The sequence below is a fragment of the Adelges cooleyi genome, unplaced genomic scaffold, assembly GCF_023614345.1.
Source record: "Adelges cooleyi isolate 19-005CV unplaced genomic scaffold, UGA_ACOO_1.1 ACOO_flye_CR_arks_rails_tigmint_CR_PRNA_21, whole genome shotgun sequence".
Lineage (NCBI taxonomy): Eukaryota > Metazoa > Arthropoda > Insecta > Hemiptera > Adelgidae > Adelges > Adelges cooleyi.
The window spans coordinates 13,221,343-13,239,366 of record NW_026095871.1 but is presented as its reverse complement, the minus strand read 5'-3'; the positions used below and the strand labels follow the sequence as shown (position 1 = coordinate 13,239,366).

Here is an 18,024-nt window from a genome sequence, read left to right as displayed (position 1 = left end):
ATTTAGTGAAAAAGAAATTAAAAACCAAAATCGAATAAAAAAATCTACACAATTTTTAAAATGTCGAATAATTGGATTTTTTTTAATTTAACCGTTTATTTTGCACTTCTTTTTATTTAGCCATTTGTTCACTAACATTGCATTTCTTCAAGACTTAAAATTAGTAGCATCTATCGGTTTTTCGTACATCTTGATTTTGAAAGTTCTACCCCTATTAGCCATAAATAAAACCAGGATAGGTATGAGTGTATGTTAAAGTATCTAAGACAAACTCTTGGAGAACCCTAGCTCAGTTTAGCATGAAAGTTAAATAAACTGATTGATTGAAATGTCTGTAACTGATGTTCAAACAAGAATTGCAGATTATTAGGATGCTAAGCATGATTTACACAATTGTGAAATGCCAACACAGTCCACTGTGCTATGTTGTGTGGTCGTTATTGGGATTGCACAAGTGAACAGTCATATAACGATAATAATAACAAAAACCGTTTAACGCTATTTCCGCAAGCGACACGTTTTTCTTTTTTTTTTTTTTTACTAGAATAATTGGCTTATTGCGAATGCGAGTATGTTAAGTCGTATGGAGGTGACACACAAAATATACACACTTGGGTCGAGTTACACACTAGTATAAAACCTAGAACAAACAATAAAAATATAAAATCTATGTAAATAACGAGTGAATAGGTCTATTTGACCATGCTAATAACTCAAAAAGTATTTGTTCAAAACTGCGCCCCAATCATTATTTTCATTGCCTGGTTTGTTATTGTAGTGTAACGGTAACACTCTAAAACTACCATTCATAATTATAATATTTTTTAATTCGTGTTACAAAAAACTACTTTTGATCATCATATAATACAATATAGATTTCATTTTAAACTAGCTTATAAACATATTTCAAATAAAACATTGTATTTATAATAATATTTGCTTATAAGTACAATTTATACGATACCGCACCAGACCTCGACCAGCGTTTATTTTGTTTTGAAGTCTGTGGCCATTCCACACAAACACAAACGAACAGACGTTGCCAATATAAAGTACAAATTTAGATTTTCCAACTGCCTAATAATGTAATATATTTTTATATAGTACCAAATATATTATTCAGTATTTATTCATTCATTGTAACGTAGGTTGTAATAAAATATAAAAATTCCAGAGACAGTGCAGAGCATTACGGACACTTCCTTTCAGGTGCGACGGGTTATGGTTTTTATGGGGTAAAAAAGGATTGGCCTCGTTCTTGTGAACATAGAGTGATCATTTGAAACATCATTGAATTATACTCGTGTTATCACTTATCAGCTGATATCTACAAAAAGTGATAAGACGTCAGGCTTGCACAAAAGACTTTGTTAAAATGATCTTCAACTACAGAAATGGCAAACAAAAAATCTGTTTTTGTTTTTAAGTATGACCTGTTCGTTTAACTCTGTTCAAATACGGCTTATATTTTACCCATTTTTTTAATTGTCTTAGAACGTTTACAAGAAAAGTTCTCAATGATAAGACGAACGGGCGTGCATCAAATGTATACATACATCAGATGCGCGCAACAGATTCTGTTTGGCTACGGTCCAGATTCGTTGAAATCTACCCGAAAAAAAAGAATTGATACGCAACATTTGGCATAATATTTACCACTAACTACTAAAATTATATATTATTATTATTTAACTTCAGGGGGGACAGAAAATTGTTTTCGAACACACACGTGTGGCACTTTCTCGCCAAGGATTATATATTGTATACGGTCTTATTACTTATATAATCAAATTAATTATTGTAGTTTACTCGGTCGCTATATTTCTAACGAAGGCAAATAATGCGAACTTCATCTGCGCTTTGTAAAGGCAAAAATAGGTTTACCAGCTTTTCAATTCAAGCATAATTTTAGACAGTCGGCAAAAACACAAGTAAATTGATTGCATACTTAATTACACAAAGTTTAAGTTGTTTAAAATATGAATCCCATAGAAGTGGCTTTAGCCTAGGCAACATACCACCTTGCCTACGGGTAGATTTTCTCTTAATACTGAATATGGTATAATATTTCAATAAAAAATAAATTTTAAGGTAGGTAACTTATAAACTAAAAAAATGTTATTACAGTTTTCACTGTTAATTTTTTATATTATTATTTTTGAAAATAGTTAATGCTTCTACTCGTTTGACGACACGGCGCCCCTGTGAGAGTATATAAGTACTTCAAAACAAAGACACGTTTAAAAATAAAAATAATTATCTAAAAACTATAAAGACTTTACTTGTTTTTTAATATTTAATAAATGTTTGTAATAATTGTTTAAACAAATATTTTAGATTAAATAAAACACTGTGCATTATTTTGTGAAATTAAAAAAACTAAACGCGCGTATAATGGTGTTTGAATAATATTTAAGTATTATTATATCGTATAATAATACAAAACAACTGCCATTATGCGTTTATCATCTCAATCAAAATTATTTGATTAAAAAATGAAACGTTTGTAAAAATATATTAGACAAATTTCTATTGTCCATTATTCGATTGACCAGCGATGAGTTAGTAAAATACATTATATTGTGAATTGACGAATGTTGTGAATAATAAACATCAAAGCTACAAGACATAAAAGATTTATACAGTAAAAAATTGTAGCGAAGCGAAGGGTAGGGTTTTTTACTCTGATAACGAGAAGTGTCAATAAAAGTTGCTGTATAGTATGCAAAGAGGGAGTATCTTTTTAAAGACAGTCTGAATGAATGAGATAAAAGTTAAATAGTTGATAAAAGGAGTACGGCCAAATGGAATATAGGACTAAAGGCATGCAAAGCCTACAACTTGTATGTAAGAGAATTCACACATCCATTTTTGTCAATACAAGAACTGAATCGGTCATTTGAGAAACCCTACAAGGTTCTATTTTAGCCAAAATCATTTTTTGTTGTTGTTTTCGATTCTTCGAGTGTAGACACAAATTCTATGGAGAAACACCTCTTTTGTCACGGAGTTTTCTAAATAGGGATTTGTATTTGCTGTTCACGAAAAAAAAAAAAACACTATTTGTAAAAATAAATGTTTTCCCTGTCCTGAAAGATTTAGATTTAGTGACTTAAAGCGTTTCTCAAATGATCCATTCAGTTCTAGGACAAACCGGCGACACCGGTCATAACCGAACCTTTTCGTACAAACAAATCTTGTTGACGATAATCGCATATACGTATGACATTATGTTGGCCACTTACATTGGCTAAATTGGGTTCGCTGGCCATGTACTGAAGCAGCGTCGAAGCCCGAACCGAATTATCACCGTGGTGGTGCATCGCCTGGACGGCCACCAGGATCAACAAGAGCGGATGGCGGCAAAGGCCGTCGAACGGTAACATGATGGGCGAACAAAATCACAAAAAAAAAAAACCCACAACAGTCAACAAGATGGACAGTACAAAACGGTGTACGGGTAAACGATATTAAACACGGGGTAGAATTTTAACAGTATTGTTATTATGTTGTAACGGTGACAAGCGCGGGGCGGCAGAAGACGAAGCACTCTCACACACACTGTCTGACGGCGACGCGACGGACGCGGCGGCTGGCGGCAAATCGACTGAGTTGGGTGGCGGCCGCGCGTTCGGCACAGCCGCCGGCCGGTGGGCCGCGGTTAACGCGGGCGCCCGCGCCTCGTCGTCTGTCACACAACGGTGGTCGGTTAAGGGGGGAGGGGGAAAACGCACCGAACGCACCGTCAAGTGGTTCTTTCGGGAGCGAACGCGACTTTGAACCCGTTGTCCGCCGTCGGTAACCGTTCCCAGCTATGCGCGGTGGATATATTTTTTTTAAACACACAAGTGGGTGGGTTGACCACCATTATTTATTAACTCTCCATTTTGTATGATTTTTTTTTTTTGGCAGACATACAATATCATGTCCATTTTTGTCAAAAGTCGGGTTTTCTTAGAAATATCAAAAAACGTTCGTGTAAAAATCATCTGCATTTCGGTGAAACAAACGGTAAAATTATTGGACTTTTACTTACACAGGGACGGCGCCAAGGGGGGGCGAGGGTGGGCGGTCGCCCCCTCATAACAAATTCTTGCCCTTCTCTCGCCCCCCCCCCAGATATTTTGCTAAATAGTATAGTTTTAAATATTTGATTATTATTCCTAAAACCCAGATTTTGAATAACTGTATTTTTATATATACAAATTTAGTTAATACGGAAATTGTGAAAACAATTGTTGTTTTGATTTAAACCTGTTTATCTATACAAATTTAGTTATTAGTTATGACATTGCCACCAAATGTGGCCTTTTTTTATCAATATATTTTGAGTGTTTTTGCAATCGGTTTTCAATAATCCGTCGCCCATATAATTATGTGTTTTGGGGTATATATATACAATTATAATATTTACGTTTGTGTGTGTGTTTTCCAAAAGCTCAGTGTTTATTGAAGGATTTTTTTGGTTTAATAGAATGTAGGTATAACACGATAACTGTAATCTCCACTGACTGGTTGTTGGGCGTTTTATAAGCCTTCATTTTTACTTCGACTTTCATAGAGTACAATAAGAGCTATATGATGGCCGACAGGTAAAAATAACGCTTATTTAAAAAAGTTACCTTACTTAAATTGTACACTAGTATATATTGTCCCTTAATCTGTAATAAATTCATATTTTATACTATTTCACTGATAAATATTAAAGTAATTCACTAATAAATCATTATAATTGTTTTTTATTGACAGGAGTAGGTAAAATTATTGTGGTTGCCCCTCCAAAAAATTCACTTGACCTTTCCCGCCCCCCTAGGAAAAAAATTCTGGCGCCGTGCCTGTACTTACAGAGATAATACAAAACGCATTTTTTCCCCGCCATTGGTAGTAATTGGGATAATGAATTTTATATTTTGATCGTCCTGACTCCTGAACAATTTTACAAACGGCCTGTTGTTGTGTCCAAGTCTTCGAATGTGTTATAGCTAAAAGTTCACTGATCGAAGGAAGACTAATTTTTTAAATCTAAAGTTTATGTTTTATTTGTGAAAGCTTAAAGTTCACTTCGTGCTATTTATTGAATACCGTGCATTGAAGATGTTTCCTACGTATATTTAATAATGTGCTTCGACATTTTTTTCTTTATTTTATGTTTTTTAAATACGACAGTTAACATTCTTTCGTATACAAAAAAAAAAATAATATCTAAATATTATGTTTAAAAACAAAAACTTAGAACTCAATAATGCGTGTTGTTACTGCTTATATTTGGCACGAAGCTAATATTTTATTTCACATTATATAATTGTTTACTTTGGATTAAGCACAAAACATCTAACAACAATGGATTTTTTTTTACATTCTAATGATGAAATTGATAAACTTTTATAAAACCGAAAATAAGCATTAATCTTTGTTTTACCTTGTCAAAGTTAAGTATTAATTAATTATGCTGAACGTAGGTTTCTTCCCTCAGACGAAGACATATCTACGCAGGAAACATTGCATCTGAAGTAAGTTAACCGAACCTAACATTTTATAAATATTTTTAATTATTGTTTCTAAAATGGTTATGAAGTTATTGACATAATTCAATGATGTATAAATATATATCCATACATAACCAATTTATATACTAGTATACACATACTTCTCACACTTAATATTTGCTTAATATTCTGTTAAACACAAACTTTTTTAACAATTTTATGATTATAGATTTTTTCATTATTGTTGAACAGGTTTTTTTAGCTTGGAAATGTACTTCGAATATTAGAAAATTGATATTTATCGGCCTCAAAATTCTAATATTTTTAAAGAAGTGGGAATTTAAAAAAAATCCTGTATAATATTTTATTACAAACATAATATTCATATATCATTAAAATTATAGTACCCCGTTGAAACTATTAATATTTTATTAATGTAGTCAACAAAATTGATTGCAGTAGTATTAATTTCTTTACATACAAATCTTCCCAAAAAAAATAACGAGTTCAACAATTAACCAATAAAACTCTAAGTCGTTTAGACATAAGAGCATTTAAGAATGCTACATAAGTTTTCCTGCAAGTCAACATTATTATTTATTAATGATAAAATAGCAATTATCAATTGCTATTCAACATTATGTAATTAGTTGCATTATTTTAATAATTTCGTTATTAGTTGTTTTCCACTCTATTTGTTATTCAAACGATTAAATAGGTGTTATTATTTTAATATAATGTTTTGAAACTTTTACTCAACTAGAATGTCTCTACTTGGCGATTTTCCAATGGAAAAAACATAGAAATTCATGATGTCAAGGTTATGTCCGAGTTATGTGTTTACTATGGACGATAATAACCGCCAACATAAATCAACGACTAAATAAACGGACGGTTTCCAAGGACAACTTAGGATTTTTTTTTGTTTTGAAAATCCTATTGTGGGTCAAAATGTGGAAAATGAAGAGCTGGCCATATTCAAGGGTAGCTATTACAGTAATCGTATTTACCAAGTTATCTTTGTGAGGGTTCGGTTAGAATAGAGTAAAATAATCAATTTTCATACATATCCCTTGACAACGGTTTAGTTAATAGACAATAGTTTTCGCTTATTGTCTTAAAATCTATTTTCATCCTCGAATAATATTTTAATACTTAGCACTATATTTATTTAGTAAAAATGTGTTCTGTGTTTCCTCAGTTGTTATCTCAAATTATCAAAGCGACCAGACTTACACGTCTGACTATTTAAATTAACCAATTACCGATTTCTTAACTAAATGCTATTTTTATTGAAGTTAGGTTTTATTTATTTCAAGTTTCGAATAAGTTACGAAATTATTAGGGTTAGAAGTTTAGATAGTGTTTATGATTTCAAGGAAAGTGTAAACAAAATTATAATCAAATAAAATAAATACTTATCGGAAATAACAGCTGGTATTATGCAATATTATCGTGTGATCGGCGTCTACTCTTTGCCAGGTAAAACCGTATGGATTATTATCATAAATATGTCTTTGTTCATTGCCTTTCTATGGGGATCGACAGTTTCTATCCAATTAATAATTGACAATAGTTCTATATTTATATTTGTATATTACACCAGTACACAATAGGAGGCCTGTGGCGAAATTAATTAAATACGTTTATAGTTAGAGTTTACAATTAGAGGCAACACTAATTTTTCTACCTTGCCCCCTCCAAAAAAAAAAAAAAAATTGTCGTTTTTAAAAATTCTTTTATATTATTAAAAATATACAAATCAATAAATCGTAATAATACATATAAAAATGCAATATTTAAAAAAAACTATGGTGCTTCTCTCATACGTAGTTCTTTTAAAAATGTAAGAATAACATTAAAATTATGATGCATGATGAAAAATTATAGTTTTCAGCTATCCCAAGGATCAATATAATGTAGACTTGTTTTAATATATAATAACAATTAAGTACTAATTACAACTATTTATATTACTATTTATATATACTATATATATTATATATACTGTATATATATTTATATATACTATTTATATATTACTATTTATATTTAACTATTTATTAACTACCTTTGTTGTTTGTTAGATCGCTAGGCATTTTTTATTGAAATTAAAAAACAATAATTTGAAAACAATAGTTTATTTAAAATATTTTACTAGATATTGAATGCATAATTATTAAATAATTAAATTATAAATTTTAGCATAATAAAATAAGGTTTTAAAAAAAAAATTGCCTACACAAAACTCGAACATCAAAAATAGCCTAGCGGTAGCTTAGCGTTCTGTCCCGTGTGCGGAACGTGCGACGCCATCTATGAGCAAAGAATTACATTGCTCTTACACACAGAACGTTTGTCGCCGCTTCTCGCATGTGATCAAAGTCGCAGATTGCTTCGTTTATATACCGGTGCCACGTGTGGTGTTAGTGTACTTGCTTCGGCAGTACATATACTAAAATTGGAACGATACAGAGAAGATTAGCATGGCCCCTGCGCAAGGATGACACGCAAAATCGTGAAGCGTTCCACATTTTTTTGCAAAATTTCCCACGTTTATTCAAACCGTTCTTTAAACTCCGTTATAATTACTATTGTACGTTTTTTTTTTTACAATTTATTTATTAAAACTAAGACCAAAAACGAAATAACCTCGAAAATATGACTGAATGAAGATTTTTTTTGTTTTTGTTTTTAATGTTCCTTCAGTTTTTTTTGAATGAATAATCCGACTAGGATAAGTCGGATTATTCATTTAAAAAAAAAAAAACCATTAATGATCTCGTTTTAATTGCGACAAAGGGAACTGAACAGTGTCCAATGACGTTTGTCGATTTTTAATTAGAAGAAGACATATTTCTTAAAAACCCCAGCTTATTTTCACGGATCCCGTTTAGGAACTAAATTTAAGGCTCTTTTAGCTCTATAGCAATTAACAAAGGTCAAAACCAATTTCCATTTAATATTTTTTAGGCACGCCATTGTCAAGTGTGTCTAAACTTCAATATGTCCCCTCGAATGTAGGTTTAAATTTCGGTGTCAAACACTGCAAAATATGCATACACAATAAACATATTATGGAATTCACTTACATGTGACTATTTTAACTTTTACATTATTGAAATAACAATTTCATTATTAAAATTAACAAATGATATCCTGTAAAAAAGTGTGAAACAGTCGTACATTAATTAACCACCGAGTGGCGACTAGTATGCAGTTAAAGTCAATAAGTCTGGTCATTTAATAGTTTATAACAAATTTTCTTGGCAAAATTGTCTGTTAACAAATAACAATGTTTAACGATATTACAAGTTTTTGATTGTTGACATAAAATTATTGTATTTTATGTCTTCTTCCTCTCAAATATAGGTTGAGTTACGAGGTAGCCGTTACCGCAACGGTTTTTGTACACATCACCTAATTAGCCGTCATTGGACGTTTTGTTTTGTAATCTCTTATCAGTTTTGTTCTGTGCGTTTTATCGACAACAAAATTAATTTAATTCTGTTTGTTACATATTATTTTCTGATTACGTTTACATTTCGACCGGACGCCAACGCGTATTACAGAAGATAAATTATATTGGAAAAAAACATATAAACAGTGTCGAATCGGTTTCGGCTCAGTTAACTGTAACAAAAGTGTTCTGGGCTAAGAACAGTGTGATATTGTTTTCAAAATTTGTGAACCACTTTCGAATATATTTACTAATTTTGCCCTATAAAGGGTTACTTACTGAATATCATTATCGACAATTGATGGCCAACGCTACCAGCTGCTGTTAACCGTTCGCCAACTGCAGTCCAACGGAATCCAATGAAGTTCAATAATGAAAAGCGTAGCAGAAGACGAACTGGTTGCCAAAGAGCCACCAGATGAGAACACCCAACCGACCAATTTATACAAACAGTTTGAAATGTTTGCCAAACGGGTGGGCAAAGAACTGTTTTTCGTGTTCATCATTACGTGCACAACATATGCCACATTAATCAATTTGTAAGTACTCCAATTTGGTCAAATGATTTGAATAATATGATTTTCTCCATTTGCAGACAAAGTGATCACGACGTCAAAGGTCCCAGTCCGAAACCGTTTTTCCACGGTAATTTGTGCGTAGAAGATTACTACCAAGGCAATTTAAATGACGCATTGAGCAAAGTTTCCCTAGTCGATTTGGCTGTTTTAATGTTCTATGCTCCGTGGGACGCCGATTCCATAGAATCTCGACAGGCTTTTGAAGAAGCGTGTTTGATCAACAAAAATGAGGTACACCTGTTTACATTAGAAAAATACAAATCAAATAAACCCATACGATTTTGTTTTTGTCAGGTGTACTTTGGCGCCGTCAATTGTTGGCAACCCGAAAGTGTATGCAATAAATTGCTAAAAGGCAATAAAATATATCCAATGATTGTGGCTTACGATTACAAAAAAACAGGCGTGCCTTACGTTGGTCCATTGAACAACGCAGCTTATTTAACTCGTTTCATTCATGAATTGAAACGACCCGTACAATTATTAAGCAACAAATTAGACTTGGTAAAAGTACACCGCAAATATCATGTGAGATAACAATATTATTGTTTATTCCAAACATTTTCTTTATTTTTATTAATCCGTTTGTTAACAGAATGTTTTAGTGGCGTCCGTCGATTTCAAAACGACCAAAGGTTGGGATTTATATTCGGTTATTTTGGATGCCGCCATTAAACATTTGAAATCCGATCCATTACAAATGTACGTAAAATGGTGTGTTGCGACTTGGCCCATTAACAACGACGATCCGATGATCAGATTACACCTTTGGAATCGCACTTTGGTATGTTTTTAGATAATTCATTTATTTACTTAGATTGATTTTTCAAAAAAATGTTATGCAGGCATTCAACGAATCAATAATTAACGATGAAACGCTTGTAAATTGGATTTTGAGAGAGACGAGGTTGACTTCACGCTGGATTCCGTCACCTGGGCGAAGCAAAACACAACTACTAGATGATACATTCAAACGTGGACCGGTCATGATACTTTTTACACCACAAAATCCATATTTGGATCTCCATCCTACTTATTCTATGGTATTATTATTTATTTATTAAAAATACACCACAGTAAAAAGTTAATGTTGTTGTCTGTTTGTTTGAGATATACAAATTAATTGATAGGAGCTACTTGCTGTCTTAAGTGTTGTAAAATAATATATATATAAAAGTATTTAAGTACATTTTTAGATGTAAACACAATTTTTAGTTAGGATTTTCAGCCATATAAAAGTCTTAGAAGTACTATATTTTGGATAAATTTTGTGTATTTTTATCTATATAAAAATATTTGCTGAAAAAGTCAATAGATAATGATGAAATAAATCAGTTATTTACAATTTGTCAGCTATTTTAATTCTGTTTGTTTGTCTTGTTGTGAAACGTTAAATAATAAATGTATTTATATAAATACCTCAACCTAAAATTAAATTTTTTAAAACTCATGTATTACAATACCTAAAGAGGTTAGCTTTACGCTATGTGTCTATAAACGGAACTGTATGTTGATAGCAATAAACATTTTTTTCCGATAACACTTATTATGACAACCCTATTATTTTGTATGCAGTAAACTTATGAGATTAAAAATTTCAGTTACAAGCGTTGAGTATTGAGTATTTCAATTGCGGTAAAAACAATATTCAAGGACATTACATCAACAAATACTTGTCCAAACAGTTGAAACGTAAGTTGTCTATTTGAACATTCTCAGTATGTCTGTTTGTTGGGATTTAAACTGGAATGAACTGATGGAGTTTTTTTGTGTTTCAGTATTTTTTCAAGAACGACCAAAACAAATAAAAGAATGTTATAAAACAGTGCGAGACAAGTATCCGGAGATAATAGTTAATTGGCAGAAAAAACCAAATGCCACATCCTCAGTCGGAAGTCGAGAGTGGGAAACTTCAGAAAAAGAAAAAACAAACACTGAGAGTAATTATTTTAATGACGCCGTTTGCAAGATTACGGAGAGTTTGTTTTTCGACATAAAACTCTCATATTGTTTTAAAAACGAACATGATACAAAAACGACAGAAGGATTGTGGAAAAAGTAAGACTTGTATATTTGAATAGGTCATTTAAAAAAATACATAAGTCACAGATTTTTCAAAAATGCCTTTTTGTCAAATTTGATAATTATATACTTAGTTACGTATTCTGTGTAAAATCTAAATTTGTCAGACTCATATTTAATACAAATGTTGAGTACAAGAAATTAGAATCGCTGCAAAAACTAGATATGAAGTTATGAAGTTTTTTTGTGGCTAATGTAAAATTATTTCAATTTTGTGACTTGTGTCGTTTTTGAAATGACCGGTTTATTTATAATTTACATTTGTATTTTACTGTTTATACTTGCTAATTTTTTAATAGGAGTGGAATGGATTTAACATCAAATTATGTCAGCACTGATAAGTTTGTCGATTATTGGAACGAAAACGATTGTTATCGTGCTTTACTCGCAGACAAATATTTCAAGTACGCATTTTCAACATTTATATTATCTTGTCTTCTTTATATATATATGTATTTTTTTAAAACTTATTTTTGAAGTGTACTTCTAAATTTTGATTGTATTAAAGATTTTCAAAGCCTCAAGAAGAATCAAAGATCAATGTGACAAGTGTTTTGGGATTGGCTTGTAAAGCTAACAAAAGTATGACATTTATCGCTTTAGACTCCAATCTCTTTTACCATGTCGCCAAAGGCTTTGGTATAAATTTAAATAAATACCGAGAGAAAACTGCGGCCTTAATATACGACCAAAAGGTAATGATTACAATGTATCGTAACATTGGTGGTGGCTATTTTAAAATCTTCTCTATGTGCTTAACCAACATAACTACGAAAACGTAATAAGCAATGTTGGGCAATATTGAATAATATTTATTCCTATTTCTTTGAGAAGGGGGAAATATTTAAAATTCTTATTTTTTAGTAGGTACTACAATTAGTTAGTTGGGTATTTGTATATATTTACATGTTTTGAGTAGCGTACACTGTAATATCGAAAAAGCCTACTGAAGAAAGGCCCTATGAGAAAAGGGACTTTTCAGTATCCCAGTAGGCCTATCCACCTATGTGGTCTTTAAGTGTTTTTATTTTATCCTTTTTTTTTTTTTAGACTGAAATGGTTCACATTTTGCCCAGGACAACTCATGTTACCAAAGAATCCATGGCAAAGTTACTTACGGAGTTCTTGGATAACCAAGCAAAACGGCATTTGCGGTCATCTTCAGATCCGGAAATGAACTTTCATTCATACAACGGCCAAAGTAAAGCCAAAGAATCGATCGAAATCCAAACGTTAAATTCAGAAAATTTCAAAAACGCCGTTTTCAACAATACAGAGGTAATATAATAACTCTACAACATTTACGTTATTCCAAAAATAACTGTTGTAACATTCATATTTTGTCTTTAGAACGTTGTAGTGTATTTCTACACTCCGATCTGTGCGTACTGTCAAGTTGTTGCACATGTTTTACTGACAGTCGCTCGTTTAATGCGTAACGTGAAGGATTTGAAATTTTTTCGAATCAATGGAAGCAGCAACGATTTGAGTTGGCACTTGGCCGTGCAGACGTATCCCACCGTAATAATATTTCCCGCCAAAAAGTAAGTTTACACCATAAGTCGTATTACTCTTATGTAACAACGATAATTCAATCACGAATAATTGATTGTTATGTTTACAGAAAAGCTGAAAGTTATATTTTCCCGTACGAAACTGAAATAACGTCCAAGAACTTGTCTCAGTTCATTTTGTCCAATCTATCGGTAGAGGCACGACTTTTAGCAATGATCGGGCTGTGTACCGTGTGGGACTCTTCGGAGGTAAAGAAACACGACAATTGACCGTCCGCTCGAAATATTGATTTTATGTTAAAAACCAGTTAAAAATTGTTTAGGATTACAGCAAACATGTTCACTACTGTCTCAGAGAGATTAAGCTCGCTTGTGACGATAGTATATCCAAAGCGCTGCAGTCGTATCGCCGTGGACTCGTGTACAAACAACGAAACACAAACGTCACTATAACACCTATTTTCAACAGGCTGCGGTATTTAAAAGCATTCAGCTTGGTGTTAGATGTTACTCACAAACTGAACGCAAAATCTATGTTGAAATTTGGCGAAATTTACAATTCATATCTCATGCAATCTTAAACTAACAATATTACGTTAACGTTCTAAATATTGTTATTTAAGTGTCGGTTATTGTTAGTTCACTGTATAGAGAGTTTCAAAGGCACTTGTTACATTCACAGAACTGAAATTACGAAAATGTGTTTAGGTTTAAACAAAAACTAAGTCTGTGATAATGTTATTCAATTGAAAAGATTTATATTTATTATAAAATAAAGTTACATATTGGGTTTAATGTTTTAATTTTCATTTACACATTAATAATAACAATAATAATGAGTTAAGGTTTTTGTTAAAATATAGGAGCTGGTTGTTGGGTCATAAGCAGACCAAATCTTTCTTTAATACGAATTCTCTCTTTGGAATTTTGATCAGTTGGTGTAAAACGAGCTGTGAAAAAAACAAAAATAAACATTTTAACTTATTTTCGAACGACACTTCATAGGTAAATAGGCAACGTACCTGGATGAGCGCTCAGCGTTGGGTTGCCGGCCGGGTCCACTTTCTGAAACAAAATGAAGATATTGTTAAACAGACTGTTCGTCTTAGAATTGGTCACTGTTGGCAAACATTATTATTATTTATTACCTTTAAAGTGTAAACCCGGTTGCCGTCTTCACCTTTGTAATATCTCAACTGCATGTTTGGAAAATCGGTGTGTTTTTTATTTTGGTAATAATTAAAATTTAGGTATTTGTTGGTTTTTGAAAATGTTTCGAGCTCAGAATTGTCATGAGAACACAATGTACACCACACACGTGACTCCAAAACACTCTTATCAGTTTCAAGTCATCGATTTGTGTTTACATGGGTACAGTGTTACCAGCAGAAAAACACAATTTATCCCGTTTGTGGAATCAGTTATCACAAAAAATCCCGCTTCCAACATGTGGTTCCGCCATAAATTTAGAATAATAAATTATAATGGTAATAAAACTTGCGACTAAATACTATTTCAGTTAGCTCAACTTCGTTGTGATCTGTGAAGATTTTATTATTTAAAAAAAAAAACATATTTAAACTGTCCAATAAGCTCCACACTCGGAATATGCATTTTTATACACTTGAAGAAATTATCCCAGGTGGAAAACAAATTGAATTATTATAATTTTTTTGCAAGAATTTAATCATTTACTTATATTGTTTGCAAAATGACGTTGAATAGATTAATAATATTTAAACAATATTTGTAATATATTACTGTTATTCATTGTGGCCAAAAAATTATAAAATACTTTCATAATAATAAAAAATATTTCCTAATAATTTTATTTTTAGTAAATATATTATATATTCGATAATACATACCTTTTTTCGTTATGGTTCTGATAATGATCAAATAAACAGACGTGATCTCTATACCACACAATTTTCCCATATTTGCGTATTTGTACACTTACCATAGTCCACAGCCATAGAAGCTGATGTTATAATGAAAATTAGCACGGTAATACTTATTTTTCTGAGTATGGGGAAGAACTATCCGGCACAGTATTTGGTGATCATGTCTGTTTAATTAGACATGGTTATGATTTTAACAAAAAACCCTATACACAAATTTATATTTTTTAAGTATGTAAATTAATATTTTGGGATTTTTTTTAATACCTCTGGGTATTTTCATTTTAATTAACATTTAAATTAATAAAACCTATCGAGTGAAGAACCTAATTTAAATGAGTTTGATAACAGTTAATTTTAATAAAATAAAATATACCATTGTCTAATAATTATTTTATTTTGTATTCAAATCGAAGTTTATTTGGTGTTTTCATTTAAATAACTTTAGCTATTTTGATTTTAGTTATTATTTCAATATTCGTTTTAGTTTTTCTACATTAAAGGAAAATTGTATTTTTGATAATGGTTTTCGAGTTTTGGAATGTCACCCTTCATACAATGCACGCCCTATAATACCAATGACCAGGTAAGCGGTTTTATGAGCATCTCGGATAATATGATGAGAAATAATATAATTTTTTTTAATAAATTATTATTAAACCTCAGATTTTGTCATTTGCATTGAATGACCTTTTGGCATTTAACATACACATTTACTGCTATGCGTTAATACTCGTTTGTTTTGTACATTTTTTCCATAGTTTCCAAACAGTTCTGGCAAGTACGATTGCGCGAAGAATTAAACGGTTTTTTTCTTTATTACTGTACACCGATTGTACTTGGCAAATGACGCTGTTCTTTGGCGATATACTCAGTTTGTTAATAGTGTAAACGAGGGGTAAGATGTTTTTCTCGTTTCGTTCAGTTACGATTTGCTGTTGTACAGAAGGAACGATTTTTACTGCCTGTTAATAAAACAGAAAATTCGGGTTCAATACGGCCAAAATAAAATAACAAGTGCTTAAATAAACAAGAAGGAATACGGAATATTATAATTATCAAACCTCTAGACAATTTCGTTTTGTCACGTTCAATTTGTACTTAACCATTTTCGTCCAAATCGTGTAATACTTTCTCAGCGTGATATTTCTATAGTAACTGCAAGCGGCTCTCATTTTCCTGTCGGTTTCCATAATATTTCTATTGCAGTAATATGGTCGGTATAATATACATAGGTAAAAGGCGAGTACAAAAACACATGTAACTTTTGTGTAATATTTTACTAAAAAATAGATAGGTGTAATAGTTTCCATGACACAATGCCGTTTAACAATATTATTATGATAAACAAAAATGGTGTACATTTGAGGTATACAATGTACATTTGAGCTGAGCTTTTATTTAATAAAAAAAATTTGAATATTTGGTTGCCCGCTTTATCTTAAAAAAAATTAAATTGATGTAAGATCTATACGAATTAATCCTGGGATTTTTCTTTTAAAAAATGTCTAAAGAAACTTGTATATTGGTTAAAAATATAAAATGAGTAAAGTATTAATTAGCTGTTAGCTAATACCTACAAATAAGGTACTATTTGAAGTGATGAGAATATCTTATTTTCAACTTTTTTCCTATTCAAGAATTCCAAACAATTTTAAAAGCTATAATTTTAAAATGTTAAAATATCTAAGTATGATGTAATAATATGTACTTAACTATGGGGCGACCATTAACCCAATGTCGATAAATTTTTTGCTTTTTGTTTGGTAATAATATTCTTTATCGTCGTTTATTAAACATACTGATACAAATATTCAAATGACTCGTGATACAGGGTTATGTAAAAAAAAAAAATAATAATTGGATTTATCGATATCGTTGATTTTACCAAAGAATTATAAATATAATTATTGTATTATTCATTATTTACTTATATCAACTTATGAACGTTTATCATAATTGATTAATATTGTAGTTACTAATTATCGGGGAAAACATACTTACATCCACGCCAAAAAAAAAAAACTCTCATAACATACAAATATTATTAATATTTAATTAATCCTACAGTGTGGGGCACAAACCGTATTATTCGTTTTTTATCAACAATAATTGTATCATCGAGAAAAATCTAACCGCACAATTTTGTAACGTCCTGTTTGTTGGCTTGTTGAGTATGATAGTGGACTGGTTTTGATATCATTATAAGGAAAAGAAATTAGTTTTATATTTTTATCGTATAATACTAAAATATTATCAACATTTTATTATTAATCGATAGCCAATTTAGTTTACTTTACATTTCTTGCTTGAAAATATCCATTTACTTACTTATTTAGTTTGACAATAAGATCGATTTATATAAATAGTCTAATGAGGTACAACGGTATGGGGCAAAATCGTATGACTTTTCCACCTGATGCTAGTTCTAGTAATTAAGAAAAAATCAGGAAGACATAATTGAAATTATGTAAACACCATTTCACGACATTTGAATACCACCAACAATTAATTATTATAATAATTAAACTCATAATTTAGTTCAAAGCTCATAAATAATGCAATTATTTTTTACGAAATTTAGTTTTTTAAACTGGTATACATAGAAAAACTCACGGTCTACAACTTTTATTTGAAAAATAATTACTTTTTTTACCGTCGATGTGTTAAATTTGTTGTCTTCCCCTATTAATGTTTACCTTATTACTTAAAATGTGGTGACTTTGCGTGAACACAGTAGAGGGTTAATCATTATTATAAGACATTATGTATTCTAGCCTCTAGGTAATCAGAATTTGCTAAATATATTAGGTAGGTATACTTGAGATTACCAGGATTAACGGATTATCAAAAGTTTGTACACCGAGATTATCAGTGGTGGTTTAACGTCGTAAATATTAAATTTACTTTGTAAAAAAAAAGGGTTCTTATGCTGTTTAACCCGCGGCCCATACACGATCATTATTGATTATTGTTGCAGTTTATTAGTTTATGTAAGGCTGA

At 31.1% G+C, this 18,024-nt stretch overlaps 3 protein-coding genes and 1 non-coding gene across 4 annotated transcripts in view; 2 read left to right on the top strand and 2 right to left on the bottom strand.

Annotated features, from left to right (window-relative positions):
- The window catches only part of LOC126834194 (fasciclin-1), a 60,336-nt gene extending 56,750 nt beyond the window's left edge, over positions 1-3,586 (bottom strand). Inside the window, exon 1 of the mRNA XM_050565947.1 lies at positions 3,246-3,586. Within this exon, the coding sequence (XP_050421904.1) occupies positions 3,246-3,386 (141 nt within the window). The 5' untranslated portion in view covers positions 3,387-3,586. The remainder of the gene's footprint in view (positions 1-3,245) is intronic.
- A 4,331-nt stretch (positions 3,587-7,917) lies between these two features.
- LOC126835055 (U6 spliceosomal RNA) lies at positions 7,918-8,024 on the top strand. Its single transcript, XR_007685127.1, has one exon. It is a non-coding gene; the product is annotated as a U6 spliceosomal RNA (small nuclear RNA).
- A 930-nt stretch (positions 8,025-8,954) lies between these two features.
- LOC126834775 (thioredoxin domain-containing protein 11) lies at positions 8,955-13,915 on the top strand. Its single transcript, XM_050566940.1, has 13 exons — positions 8,955-9,485; positions 9,542-9,755; positions 9,819-10,052; positions 10,120-10,308; positions 10,370-10,567; positions 11,126-11,216; positions 11,303-11,582; positions 11,906-12,010; positions 12,115-12,301; positions 12,657-12,884; positions 12,957-13,150; positions 13,231-13,369; positions 13,444-13,915. Exons 1-13 carry the CDS (start codon positions 9,319-9,321, stop codon positions 13,699-13,701), a joined length of 2,484 nt encoding a protein of 827 aa, XP_050422897.1. The 5' UTR covers positions 8,955-9,318; the 3' UTR covers positions 13,702-13,915.
- Positions 13,857-14,459, bottom strand: LOC126834776 (H/ACA ribonucleoprotein complex subunit 3). Its single transcript, XM_050566941.1, has 3 exons — positions 14,269-14,459; positions 14,143-14,185; positions 13,857-14,070 (listed from the first exon to the last, which is right to left on the bottom strand). Exons 1-3 carry the CDS (start codon positions 14,320-14,322, stop codon positions 13,973-13,975), a joined length of 195 nt encoding a protein of 64 aa, XP_050422898.1. The 5' UTR covers positions 14,323-14,459; the 3' UTR covers positions 13,857-13,972.
- Positions 14,460-18,024: the final 3,565 nt, after the last annotated feature.